This window comes from Fulmarus glacialis, unplaced genomic scaffold (assembly GCF_000690835.1).
Source record: "Fulmarus glacialis isolate BGI_N327 unplaced genomic scaffold, ASM69083v1 scaffold12216, whole genome shotgun sequence".
Taxonomy (NCBI): Eukaryota; Metazoa; Chordata; class Aves; order Procellariiformes; family Procellariidae; genus Fulmarus; species Fulmarus glacialis.
Genome location: NW_009216263.1, coordinates 1 through 15,014, shown reverse-complemented (window position 1 = coordinate 15,014; position 15,014 = coordinate 1). Strand labels below are relative to the sequence as shown.

General features: G+C 35.2%; 1 protein-coding gene across 1 annotated transcript in view; it reads right to left on the bottom strand.

The window, feature by feature from the left end:
* TRMT44 (tRNA methyltransferase 44 homolog (S. cerevisiae)) overlaps positions 1 to 12,529 on the bottom strand; it is a gene marked incomplete at its 5' end in the record, with an annotated part of 16,435 nt that extends 3,906 nt beyond the window's left edge. Inside the window, 8 exons of the mRNA XM_009579243.1 lie at positions 157 to 547; positions 1,255 to 1,438; positions 2,047 to 2,153; positions 5,446 to 5,517; positions 6,991 to 7,098; positions 10,019 to 10,087; positions 11,373 to 11,592; positions 12,412 to 12,529. Coding sequence (XP_009577538.1) covers positions 157 to 547; positions 1,255 to 1,438; positions 2,047 to 2,153; positions 5,446 to 5,517; positions 6,991 to 7,098; positions 10,019 to 10,087; positions 11,373 to 11,592; positions 12,412 to 12,529 — 1,269 coding nt within the window. The remainder of the gene's footprint in view (positions 1 to 156; positions 548 to 1,254; positions 1,439 to 2,046; positions 2,154 to 5,445; positions 5,518 to 6,990; positions 7,099 to 10,018; positions 10,088 to 11,372; positions 11,593 to 12,411) is intronic.
* Positions 12,530 to 15,014: the final 2,485 nt, after the last annotated feature.

Below are 15,014 nucleotides of genomic sequence, written 5' to 3'. Positions count from 1 at the left end.
ATAAAAAAAAAGGGGGGGGGGGGGGGAAGTGTCTTTGGTTGCTACTGTACTGTTCTTGGTATTTCCTAAAATCTATTTCACTTACTAAATACAAACATTAAATTCATTGGAAAAGACATTCTCTACCAGCAGAAGATAGTACAAAGACAATCTCACCTCCTTGATTCCAGGTCTTCATATTTTCACCATGCATATTAGAACCTGATTTTTGTGGGGTTGCATTTAACAGCAAGTTTGCCACACTGAGAACCACATCATCTACAAAATCCCGAGGGAGGGAAGCACAATTTCTGATTTGTTCTACTTTTTCTCTGGGTTGAAATCCAGGCATCCAAATTGTACCAGCAGTATCAGTCTCATTTTCAGGAAGTTCTGAGCCTGCTCCTTTGCATACACCATCAGAGTGATCCTTATGATTAAATCCAACTCTTCTGTCACACATGACCACAGCACAGGTCTGACGATTATTAATATACTGTGTTATCTGCTTGTCAAACAGAGCACATTCTGTAGGTGGATAGGTCCTATTTTTTCCAATAAGGCACACCTATTTTAGTAGAAACAGGTAAATCATTATTTATACAGAGTCCCATACTTACAAACAACCCCCCAACCTGCACGTATCTTATGCAGGCTTCTAAATCTACCTACAGGAGATATCCATTCAAACTCAATGCTCATTAACATCTGAGGGTTTTTTAATTTTAGTTTTCAAGTAAAGTATTGATGCCACAGAAGAAATCCAGTAATCAAACCATAATCCATCATGCCATACAAGCACAGAACAAAAAGATTGTTCCTGATCCTCAGATTATTTACAAAATTAAAGCTAGACACCTCTTCCTACTCTCAGAAGATTTCACTTTGAATTTCATGGGACATGAAAAACAGCAAAATTAAGTACAAATAAGCAATACAGGCTGCTGGAAAAATTAAGGCAAAAAATGATTTTTGTAAGTTTTCCATCCTACAGGGTGGCATAAGAAATAAACCATAAAACCTTCCATTCTTTCTTTAGGATTGTACCTATGACGTTAAGAGCAGATTACCCAAGAAAACAATGAGTATTTTTAGTCTCTCTTCAGAGCATATTGTCTCAAGTAATGCAACTGACTATAGTCTGATCTTACAACAATAATAATGAACAAACAATAATAACGAACAAAAATAATAATGAACAAACATCCACATGCTTCAGACAGCTAGCAGCTTGAAAAAAAAAAAAGACAAAAGCCCTACACAGTTCAAAATTACCCTTTTTGTTGATGGAATTCTAAGGCAATCTTCTTCCACATGAAAGCCGCAGACAAATCCCACTTGGGCAACAAAATCAAGATATTCTCTGTACTGAGTTTTCTTGCTTTGTCTTCGGCTGTATTTTCCATGGAAATCAAAGAAGCAACATGGCAGCACAAAGTAGCAACACAAATAGGAAGACCTACAAAAAGGATAACAAACTGCTGAATGGACAGTTGGTTCAGAGAACACACAAATTTAACAAATAACCCATCAAATACAAGAAATAATGGACATTTTTACTAAGTGACAGAGCTTCATGAAATAACATTTATATGTTCCTCTTAGCATATCTATCTGCATAACTAAAAATACTGTTTCACAAAGTATTTACTATAGCAAATTACTGTGCCAACTTGGTTTGCAGGACTAAATCTCTAGATATTAAACTACTGCAGCTTGCTGTGAAGAGCACAGCGGTTCAAGGAAAGGCAGAACCAACAGCAATTTTATTAAAAAAAAAAAAAAAACAGATTCACATCTAAAGAATAAAAACCAGTTCTGATTTTTGAACTTCAAAAGCAAAATGCTGTACTGAATTCTATGAGAAGGTAAATACTACATCTGTGCTACTCCACAGGAAGAGAAACTTTTTGTAAAAACAATCCATTGGCATCAAAAGCAGCAAGTCCTGCAAGGACAGCAGTTGTGGCTGCAAAAGTGACAGTTTTCACCAAGCATACATAGGTAATTATGTTTTGGTTTGTTTTTTTAATTCCTTCCCTCCCACTCCCCTCCCTCTGCAAATACCTAGCTGCAATTACAGGTATCCATGGTGTTAATTCATCTGAATGGTTTCCTATGAGCCAGTCAGTATCTGGAAAGAGATGACTGTCACCTGGCATGATTGTAGATTCCTAAAAAAACAAATAACACATTAAGTGAATTTTATTACAGGTTTCCTTATTAACAAATAAAATGCATTTAAAGTACTAAGCAACAATATAAAATCATACAAGCTGACAAATACAAGGTGAATGAGAACCACAGACACCAACAATATTTTCCTCAATCTGCACTTTTGCCAGGCAGTTAATTTTTAATAGCTAAAGAAGTAATTTAGCAACAGCTACCCAATAAAAAATATTGGTCAAAGAGTGGAATAACAATTCTGATTAAGATATCTGGCACCCTAAATATTTGTAAACAAATATCATACATTGGATTACGATTTCTTGCCATTCTCCGTCACATGTATATCTGGACTCAATTTTTCAGAAAGTCACTTGATTTGCTATGTCTTACAGTCCTAGGACTCACACAGCAATTAATCAGAACACAGCTTCACTACTACACAGACTCTTCCCAAATCAAATCCTAATATACAGAACATCACTCTTCACACTCTGTCATTCACGTATAACAAACCTAATCCAGCCTAACACTTTCCCTCTTTTCTACGTTGCCATTCCATCCCCTTCCAAGTTGTGTCAAGACTACCTTATGATATGTGCAAAATCAGGAGCAAAAATAGGAGACAGTAGGTTAGAGAAAGAAGGCTTCTTTGTTAGCCTTTAGAATAGCATTTTGCCTTGTGGAAATTCAATATATATGGATTGTGGAGACATCAGCACAGAAGTCTTCCCACCACAATATTGACTCATAGAATAGTTATTAGTCTCAAGAATATCCTATTCTGATATTCTTAAAAAAACAAAACCAAAACAAAAACAACAAAAAAAACCCATAAGGGAAAAAAAACAAACCACCAAAAAAAACCAAAACAAAAACCCACACACAAACAAAAAAACAAAACCAACCACCAAACAGGATGAAGTCTTCATACCGGTTAAATTTTAAAAGTTCTAGAGTGCCTTTAATGTTTGTCTCTCACACACACGTTTTCTTACCTAGAACTAAGTTCGGCAAAGAAAGTAATTAAAAGATGTTGATACTATGGAAGTACATATACATACTGTTCTCTAAAAACAGGTATGAATCTCAAAATAATTATTGGGAAGATCTGAAAAAAAGTTTTAAATTTGAATCTCCACAGACCTTTAAAAGCCCTGAAAATGATGCCCATACTCTCATTTTCTATATAAAATGTATATTTTATGAGGTAAAAATTCACATGTATATGCAAAATAGTACCTGTATAGGAATTTAAAAAAACCAACACTTAATAGGGAATTTCAGAAATCTCGAATTACCTCTGTTACATCCCAATTCCCCTCTTCTGAAAGCACTGTGTTAGGTGTTTTAAGTATCAGTATGGCGTATTACTGTTCACTTTAAACACTGTATCTCTGTCCATTTTTAGTTATATGTATACATTTCTAGATAATACATGTAACAAATTTCTTTTTGGCAGATTAGTAGATGTTAAACCAAGTGTTTGATAAGTGTTTTCTTATGGTTGATTAAACAAGTTACTCCTACGTTACATTCCAGTTTTGATCATTCAATTTAGGCATAGCATGAATTATCAGTGTCATACTCCACATTTTGACAGTCACCCATAATCAAATTTGTATTCACCATGTCTAATAGCAGTTTGGCGATGCAGAGTGCCACCTGTTACATTCATTTATATTGTTAGTATTGGCACTGAATGTCACAGATGGCAATATTCACCCTGCAACTCATGCTTTAAGTAAAGATCAAAACAAAATTAGCTTCGAGGATAACAAAAGGCTGTGAGCAGGTGCTTTCTCCTTCTGTGGCTCCTGTGGCTACAGGAGCCTTGCAAAATCATTTCTCCCTTCCTGTTCTTTATACAACTCCTTCACACATAAATTAGTACTTTCCTTATATGCATATTTTGGATATTTTTATTGTTTCTGTCTGGCTTTTTCAAGTGTTCTCTGTGAATTCTTTCTTTTTTTTTCTTTTAAAAAAGGCAGATAAAATCCATCCTTTTCTATTTTGTTCCCTCATGCTGCAGTGAGGGACAGCTGATGCTCAGAAGTTTCCTTATGAGTCAAGAAATCTGAGAAACTATAAACAGCCAGACCTTAATATGAAATGAATGTACAAAGTTCAAGGATTTCCACAATACAGAAACAGGGGCAGAAAAAGGAATATATAACATGAAGGCAAAGAGAAGATGCTGTTTGGTATGATCAAAAGTGACTTAATATAGTACAACAGGAACGAAGGAGCACCACAGCTTGATGTTTTGGATTGTTTCTTGAAGCTTTTCAGTAAGATCTGGTTGCAGACTGCAGCAAAGGAATCTGGCAGTTTTGGCAATCTGTACGCAAAATGGTAGGGTGGCAAAAAGAAGATTGCACAAGACTGTGAAAGCCCCACCTCCCATCTGTGAAAACTGCTGCTCTTTTGTTGATTTCAGTTGTTAGCATTCAAAGATATGTTGAATTAACTTTTAAACAAAACTACTAGAGAATTAATTACAGGCGAAAAATTATTTTAATATATTGGAAGCTGACAATTTTTGAGAGACCAGAGTGAGAAATTTTAGGAGTCTAGAGAACAAGAAAACAGGAACACCTCACCTCCAAAGGGCAACTGTTCATCAGTACCACACTTTAACAAGTATCAGACCAAGAACAGCTGGAGTTAAAGTGAATGCATCTGTGCTCGAATTGTTCCTGTTCTCATAAAAATGCTAATGTGGAACTTGAAATATAATTCCTCTTTCAGACTCATTTTCCTGTTCGTTTTTTTGAAGGCTATTACTGCAATTACTTACCACAAGGTCAGCAGAGCAGAGGATTGGCTCCTTTGAGATTCAACAACAATTTGTCCCCAAAACAGCACATAGCACTAGAAGGTCAGAATCACTTTCAAGAATAAACTACTCACAACTTTGGATACTAGTATATTTTATGAGGTACAGTGGTGCAAACAAAGCTGCTTAATATTGATCTTCCAGTAAAATCAGACTGTTTCATGGTATGCATGTCTGTACACGCAGTAGGAAATCATACTAGTCTTCTCAGCTGAAAAATAAGTAAGTTGCAAATATGCAAGGGTATGATACAACATTGCTCTAATAATCCCCTTTACAACTTACTTTATAGTCCCGCAAGACATATGGGTGGCATCATACCAAACACACAGATCACTTTAGACAACTGTCTGTGACCCGGTATGTTTGATTACATTTGCATCAACACAACCTGAAGCAATGAACAAATGAATAAAGTTACAAATCAGTAAGATTGACATACATTCGCATAATACCTCTAAATGAGTTTCTGGTCCATACGTGTCCCATATTTTTCTTCTCCTCACATCAATTCCTCTACCTGAATGCTGAAATATTTGAACAACAAGAAGTATCATTTTTAAGTACTACTTTCAGCAGAAGTTGTCAAACAGGCTAACTAAATGTACGTATTAACACTAAAATTTAATCATACTAAAATTTAGACACATAATGAAACACAGCTTCACCATTTCAGGCAGAAGTTGAATACTTTTAATCCCTTCTTTCTCTTCTAAATATGAATGGAAAGACTTGGAAACACTAAGAATATATCTGGTTTGAAATTTCACCCAGGCACACCTACTGAGACTGCTCTTGAAAATTTGGACCTCTACAAAAGTAAAAGCAGAATATTGGTTTTTGTTTGTTTGTTTGTTTTTAAAATATCAAAGGCGAGTATTACTGTAGCACCCCCAGGGCTCAGAGAAGAGTGCTATTCTAAACAGTCCTTGCTGGAAGAACCACCTTTCGACTACTGAAGTCAATTAGGCTGTTGGGAGTCCAAACACACTTTTCCCTGTGTGAACTGATGGGAAGAGGAAATAAGACTAGAAACTGAAGCAAGAAATAAAGAATGCACAAGTAACAGTATTTTAACTTCAAGAACCCTGTGCAGAACTGACCAAAATCAATTACTAAAAAAGTCTCAAAACTCTCATACACATGATTTTTTGACAGTCAACAATGTTTGTCAGTGCTACAGCAGTGATGACCTAATGATGTACAAAAATAAACATCTTCAGGGAAGACAGCATCTTGTATTAGATCAATTTTTTCTGGCCACACAAGGATAAGCTTGCGTTAGGAGAACTTGGGAGTTTTTTCTTCCCCCAATGACATCTATCGATCTAATAGGAAATATTAATTTCTTTTACAAATTTTACCATGTTCTCCCAAAAGTGGAAAATACAATTTTCTGAAACAGACAGACCCAACTTCACTGGGTTTTGTTCAATCTCACTGACCTTTTTTTGTTCTTGTTTCAGAAACTATGTCTCAAGAAACTGAATTTTGCTGTTGTCACATTTTCACTCCCAAAAGCACAGTCTGTTGTTAGGCATTTTCACAATTAACACATCCCAGGATTGTTTTTAAAGACATAGAAAAACATTTTCAGGACATGACAAGTAGAATTCAACTTCAATAAAATTAAGTTCATGAAAAACATCTCATTTAAAGGCTCTTGTGAGAGAGAACCTTTATGTTAAGATTCCCTATTCCTTTTTGCTTTGTCTACAGCATAACTGAATTACACCATTACTTTTTCTTTTCCCTCTTAGTTTCTTACCTCAGAAAGATAGCCTTGAATTGAAATGAATTGCACTAATAAAAATAGATAAATAAGTGAAAGCTAAAGCTCTGCTAGGATTTTTTCCTGGTAACTAGAGTGACAAAATCCTATTTTAGCAACATGAATTAACTGAATTTTGGCTATTTGCTTGCCAGATAAAAGCAAAGCATAACAAGAATGTTGGCTATCTCTATTTTTTAATTATTATTTTAAAAAGCACTTTATTTACCCCTTCATTGTTTAGAATATGAACCAGTAGACCATTTCCACATCCAAGATCTACAAATGACTGTTTCTTGGTCAACCCTTTTTCCTTTCTCTCTTCTTCCCAAAGAATCTAAGATAAGAAAAGAAAACATTTTAGACTTCTGCTCTCAAGTTTCCCTGTAAAAAAGCAGCAAAGGTTATTGGAAATGAAAGGAGAAAGCTCGGAGAGAATCCAGATGTGACAGAAGACATCCCCTGTATTCACAGAGAAAATAACTTTAGAGGAGGAAAAAACCCAGAAAACACTAAAACTGTTTATGGAGAGGGGCAGGAATTATGTTGCAACATATCAATCATTTTTTAAGTGCTAAGCACAGCCTCCTTTCAACTGGAAGTTGAAATTAATCAAGGCTATACAACCCTGGGCTAGAGTGAGCATAAATGTAAAATAAGCTGCTAAAACAAAGGGTGCAAGAGATGAACAGAGGAAGCAAGGGAAGTAGCAAGTAAACTTCAACAGTGTCTCTGCAAGTAACACAACGGAAGCATTTATATCCACTGTATTAAAGAAAGAATTGGTAGCAGAGCTGAAAATAAAAACCAAAATGTTCTTTGTAATCCGTTGACTATATATTGGTACATGTAGCCACTTTCTACTGAACAAACCTAGCAACAGTCAGCTGCCCCAAATTCTACATCAGCTAAAGGGACCCCAAAGCTTTTAGCCCAATTCTAGTCCCTGCTCTGTACATAAGTAGTTACTTTTACATAGTTATGTAATTCATAATTAGTTAATAATTGAATGTTTGTCTGCAGGGCATGGATTAGTCTCTTTCTATCACCGTCAAACTCTTTTTCCTTCAATGAGAAGCTAGAGAGCACACATTCATCAACTCTGCACACTTATTTTTTACTATGACTCACAAAAATCATCAAAAATATTTAACCACAAAAATTAGCATTTGTAACATTACTGCTTGTTAATGTGTCAGTTTTGCTAGAGGGAAAGAAGCTGCAGATAATCCATGAGATTATCAGGCTGTGTTTACATTTTTAAATGTACCAATCATTGCACTTTTGCACTCCAGGCTGTAACCCAGAAATCCCTAATCACCTCCTACACAGATCACACCTATCCTCCACCCCCTGCTGAGTTTCTCATGATGCAAACTGAAGAGCTACTTCTTTGGGCATGTGCCTAGACCTTAATATGACTGCAGAGTAAAATGAGGTCAGATGTGACATCCTCCCATCATACCAACCTAGATGCTGTAAATCCATAAAAACTTAACATTGGACCTACCTTCTCTCAATCACCTGTTTAACATACTTCTAAATAATGAGTTACTATATACCATCATAGAGATACCTGAAAATTTTGCAAGGAGGTTAGGTTATTAATACCATATTTTAAGCTTTCATTTATATAAGCCAGTTATTAGATGACTAATAATTTTTTGAACATTACTGCTACGTCAGCTAAAACACATTATCACTGTAAACTAACACCTATGTGCATAAAAATTTGCAAAACATTTTCAAGAGTGTCATAGAATTTTCCTGTGGCTACAATTATTATAATTCCTAACATACAGGAACTAATCTTCAACATACAATATTATCATGGTGGTAAAAATAGTAAAAGATAAGTCTACTTTATAGCTCTTTCCACAAGCCAGTACCATAGAATAAAATAATTCAGTTGGAAGGGACCTACAACGATCCAACTATCTGACCACTTCATCATGATCATTTCTCTGATGTAAAAAGTTCTGTCACACCAATGTGACAATCAAGATTTTGAGAGTAGCCTAGGTCAGTCAGGCTTCCTCAGATAATTTTAAAAAACTTAATGGGAAAAGAAACTGGGGTTCTAAGTTTAAACAGTCAATTATCAAAATAAATTAGTCCTCAACAAGTTCTGTAAATGAGCTAACTTATTTACAAATACTGATTTAGAGAAGACACAAGAGGTATCTACATTATACTTCAAGGGAGACATGCTCTTAACTGCAGTCTGGATGGCAGTCAAAAAATATCAATGTGCCTACATAGTGACAAATTTTGATGCTGTTTAAAAAGCTGAAGTTTCTCGTGACTGCAGGTGGCAGAATTTTCATACATTCTTAAACAGCTAGGTGCCTTAGAAAACTGCCCCAAGCATTTATCTGCGTTCCTAGAATCTACAGTTAGCCCTTCTGCATTTGAAGATGGGATTTGTGCTGAACTTTTATCAGGGAAAGGCAAAACAGTGAAAAACCTTTAGCATAAAATTAACAAGTCATAGAAGTAGGTATAAAACAATAGCTTCTGATCTCCAAATCAGTCCGTCTAATCACTATTTTTCTGTCATATCAGTGCTTTTCGCTTTATCACTTAAAAAAAAAATACATCTTCTCTGTGTAGGTCATAAACTTCCTGTGACAGAGAGCTGCAGATCTTTATCATATCTTCAAAAAGAAGTTTTAGTATCCTTCTAAAATTAATTGTCATTGTTATTGTGATGATTTTTGTGGTATAGGGCAGTATAAAAAACAAATCAACTGATTTTCCCTTTGCTTTATCACACTGATTTTTTTTTTCCAATTCTGTTATAAAATCCTTACCTTCTATAATCACTTATTATATGTAAATTATATGTAAATGCTGTTGAGAGTACTACCAAAGATCAGAATACAAATACAACTTGAATAGAGTTATAGACACAAATTCCATTTTCAGTTTAAGTTACACCTGAAAACATTGTAATAAGAACTTTGTCTCCCTGCTTAAATGAGAGCAAAAACAAAACAAAAAAAACCCCAAACCAAAACAAAAAAAAACCACCAAAAAAACCCCCCACAAAAAACAAACCCCACACCAAAATGCAAGAAACCCACACCCTTTCTCTTACCCCCTTCCTTTTACCTTGTATGCCTCTAATAATTTCAGGTCATTCTATTTTAAAGAATGCAACAACTATAAAATGAAAATACTGATTTTCTTTAGAGAGGTTCTATTATTAGGAAATACAACCTTATAGAATAGTATTAGGCAAAGCAGTTCCCTACCAGCAAGTAAGTGGCAATGGCAACATCTTCATAAACAAATTTCTCAGGATCTGTCACTTCAGGCCACACCTTTAGAAAAAAAAAATAGAGAAAAAAAATATTTTCTGCACCATCTGAAATTACTTCAAAAAGCAGTCAGAGTGATCTGGATACTCATCCACTTCAGGTTTCTGCACTTCACAAATTTTGCATTTTAACTCATTAAAAATATACACAAAGAATGCAAATAAAGACTGTTTGATTTTGTAAGTCACACAAAAGAATAATGGCGTAAAGAATGTCTGCTGTCATCCAATCAATAAAGTTTCCAAGAACATTATGGCTCCACATGTGCAGCTCACAAGAAGTAAACTGCTGCATCTGTTCTGTAACAGAGCACGCATCCTTTTGCATAACTTTCTCAAAAGAAAAATACTTATATCATTCCTGTTATGTGCAACATTGATAAAATGAGATTTGTAAATTTATTTTCACAATGTAACAGGCATGGAATTATCCCGGCAGAACAGAACATGAAGAATCAAAATGTGAAGTAGGAAGACAAAAAGTGGAAGTATTATCCCTATTTTGTAAATGAGGAATTGAAACAAAGATTAACATGCTGAACACTACACTAAGTCTACTGCAGAGCTAAAGACTGAACCATCACCTTACCCACAAGTCCAATTTTCCTCTCTTATGTAGCTTTTTACTAGTATAGAAATATCAACAGTAAAACCTTTCAACATTTTCACAATATGTTTTACAGAAGCATTTACCAATTTTTTTGCTTGTAGCTTGAGTCTGGTGTATAAGGATATAGGCATTACTTCATAGAGCACTTAAGATGATCACAGCCATTTTTCAGGATTCCCAGGATAAAACAATATTACAACATTGCTCCTCTAACTCAGAAAGACATATTAATATTGCATCTAAATTTAAGAGGAGTAATAGGAAATTTAACCTGCTTACAAACCAGTGCTCTTTCTAGACTCTTTCACATTTTGGAGAAGGTGGTACTTTATTTATGCCTTCTAGCATGGATTACTTAGTATTTACATCCACTGACCTACTGCTTACTTCTTATTTGAAGGGAAATATTCTGAGAAGTATTTAACTCCTCCAGATATTTAGTGTGAATTTGGCTCCAAATCTTGCTTTTCCAGTTCAGTTCTTCCAAATACTAAATTGGTTGTTTCCCACATACACAGAAAAAAGAACAAAACACCAAACCATAAAACATAAATGTCAACTAAATTGCTTCTTTTATTAAAAAAAAAAAATTCAGTGAAAGAAGCAATTTCACTAAACAAACAACAACAAAAACAATTACAGGAAAGCATATTATTACTGCATTTATTGCCAAACTTACCTTTACCATCTCTTTGTATTTTTCTTTAAGGTCTTGATAAACTTTGCTGTATTTTGCTACAGAAATGAGTGAGAGTGTACTTTTAAACTCACTGGGCTTTTGCTCTACAGACCATTTAGCCAGTTTGGACAAAAGTTCATTTCCAAGCCATGCTAGTTTGGGGTATGCAATTCCATCTGAAAACCAATCTTCTGGAAATGGAGCTACAGTAGACACAGACCTTTAAAAATAAAATAAAAACTTTGTATAAATACAGTGTATTTCATTATCTCAGCTACCTCAAAAAAAGAGAAAATAATGATTAAGTGGAAAAAAATCAGCAGATCAAACAGAAGTGTAATACACAAAAACAAAAGGAAAATAAAACAGTGAAGTTACTGAATAATGCAACAGCCTCCCCTGAATTTTGTTAGACAGCTCATTATCTGCCAATTCAAACACTGTATATGAGAGTCCATGCTACATTTAACACGACTGAGGACTCGCATATGATGAACAACCTAATTTAGCAATATATCCAAAGACTAATTAGTAAAAGTGAATTCATGAAAACAACAGGAAAATTTTGGAGGAAAATGTATCAGTTGGCACATTTCATCATCTCTAACTTTATTTAGATTTCACTAGAGCTATGCCCTCAGATGCTCAGGACCAAGCTGCAATGGTCTTTCAATGACTATAGGTTCCAAAACAGCAATTCCAATTTGACCCTCAACCTTACTAACACCCACAGAACCTGACCTCTCTCACAGGTATAGCTAGTTCCTCATGATCAGAATACGCATACTTTTTCTAGATGACACACATGTACAGTCAATGTGTACATTGAAAGATGAAACAGATTTGTTTTGTGTTGATTTGGGTATTGTAGATGTTTCATTTTTAACTGAACACTATGCACTAAGATCACACCGCTACTGTCATTTACTAATCAAGCAGGAAATTACGCAAACCAAATCACCTAGATACCACTAATAAAACATGGTGTGATCCTTTCAGTAGCTCAGGGTTTGCTTCCTCTCTCACTCCCAGCACTTACCATTCCTCATCTTTTATTTGTGTAAGTTGAATTTGATAAATATTGCACTTTTTAATCTGGTATTTTCCTTCACTGTTTTCCTCCAAAGGCAGAAAGGTCACAGTTCCATTGTAAAAATCTGAAAAGATATGTAAATACTGATACATTATTCCATGGTGCAAACCATCCTGGTTAACACCAAAATAAACTTTTGTCTCTTTACTATGTTAAGTGCGAACTACTGAGGCAAGATCTAGGACAACACAGGAAGAACCACAATGCTAAGAATAGATCTGTTTCTCAGTGTGCCTGACATCTGAAACTACTGAACTGTTTGAATTCTCAAAATCTAGCATTCTGCTGCATGATGTTTCCAAAATATTTAAGGCTGACCAACAAGACTATTCATTTTCTTCACACTTAACTATTTTAATAAAGTAAAAGCTAGACAATGAGATTTTTCTAGCACAAAACTGCTGCTTCCCTCTACCCCACAGTAAATCCGGAGTCCTGGGAAGCACATTCCAAATTAACAGAGACTTACATGACACCCCAATATTAGATAAACAATCAGTGCAATATAAAAAAAATAATCAATAATATTATTAGTATCTATCAATTGTGCCATGTTCAAACACAGGATCTATTGTGTGATTATAATTAAGTATTGCTACGCTTCTGGTTTAGCATCATGCAGCTTTCCCAATCAGAGTTCCTGGACTAAGCACTGGGAAAAAACACATTATCCCTAAATTAGTATCTCATAACTCTGAAGGGACACTACCTAAGAACGACCTATTTTTAGGTGAAGGTGCATGTATTATATTAATATATTAAGTTATGTTCAGCAACTGTGCTACTGATCTTATCGGTATCTATCACCTATGGAGCAGAACATTTATGTCCAGTGACAGATTCCAAACATGAGAGATTTTGGAAGAGTTTAGATGGGCTGACAAACAGCTGGCAATGCACTTGAGTGCCTCTACCATATTTCAAGATGATATTCTGCAATTTTTGTCACATTTCATTCTCTAATATCAATCATGCACGTACTGTAATTAACTCCTACACAAGTAAAAACAGAGAGAGGGAGAGTGTGCCCTTTTGAAATAATTTACAAATAAAAAGAAATGCGACTGCAGCGAAAAATGAATGGTATGATAAAGCCTAGTGCTCAGATGCTACTGATTTTTTAAAAATCTTAATCTTCTAATTCATTCCCTATATCCTTCCTATAAAGTGACTCTAAAAGCATTTACTATATTCCTTATGGCATATGATGTGTATGCATTATGATTTCATAAACCAGTTGCAAAAAATCTTTTTAGCTATTGTTTATCCAGGGCAATTTCTTCAGAATAACTTATTAAGTGCTCATTTTTGAAAATGGTTTTTCAATTACCATCAAAACAAACATCCTGACAACTGCAAATCTTCAAACTAAGAATGCTATATTGGCTAAGTAATCAAATTTCAATGGACTCCAAAATTTTCAGAGTGAGACAGGAAAGAATAATTAGCAATAGAGCAAACATCAAGTCTTGCTATCTCGGCCCATCCTTAGCCGATTCCCTCTCTAACATTTTTTTATTTTAAACATATTAACAAAAAAAATTATTCTCCTAGGCTTTTCCTTACAGGTAGGCTCTCTAGATGTAGCTCAGGAACATCTTCTCTTAACATCGAAAGAAAAAATAAATCAAAACTGCAACATACACTTTTTTTTTTTTAAGGGATCAGAGTAAGAATCATAGGCCACAAGAGCATCTTAAGTCAGCTGTCCCCCATAAATGATTATAGATCTTTCTGAATTGTAAATTTAATTGTTTCTGGAATGCTGATTCTTTCCTAAACATTACTATTAGAATTTAATCCACATCAACACTTTTTCCAAAATTTATCTTAAAAAGGTGTCAACCTCTACCCTATAGAAGTTTATTTATGCTAGTAGGATTTACTGCAGCATATTACCATCATAAAATGTAAGGGGGAAAAAAAAAAACCACAAGTCAAGCTTCATTTTTAAGCAATACTAAACAATAAGAAAGTCGACACAAACAGTTCAAGTTGGCCAGGCAGGTGCCACAGCTGCCTACTTTTTTTCATTAACTCTGCATTTTCAAAGGCTACCGTCACTCCTTACAAGCCTGTAATTAGGTTTGCACTACAAGCAGCGTTTTTGTGCGGGCAGCTTACTCATGACAGGAGCTTGCACGATGACAGTCCTTCTTGCCTCTTCTTTTTAAGGAAGACAAAAAGATGAGCCATTTTCTATACCTTTTCCTCAGGCGCGGGGCGCCTGGCTCCCCTGAGTGCTTTTCCCATCTCAGCAGTACCTTACACAGAACACATTAGCTCTTCCCATACTATGCTTTCCTCAGGTTGAAGCGGGGTTGTTTAAACCCGAGTCCTACAGATGTTTGACCTCTGTAATTTGTATTTCAACTGCTGACACTTCCTAGCACAAGAACACCACTACCACCACAAGATAAAAATACAAGATAAAACCTAAGCACACAGTAAGGACAAAAATCCATCTGCACTCCCACAAGTAGGAAAAAAGTCGCGTTTATCTTAGCTGCGGGACAGTCTCGATGGGACAGGTCTGCAACAGCCGCAGC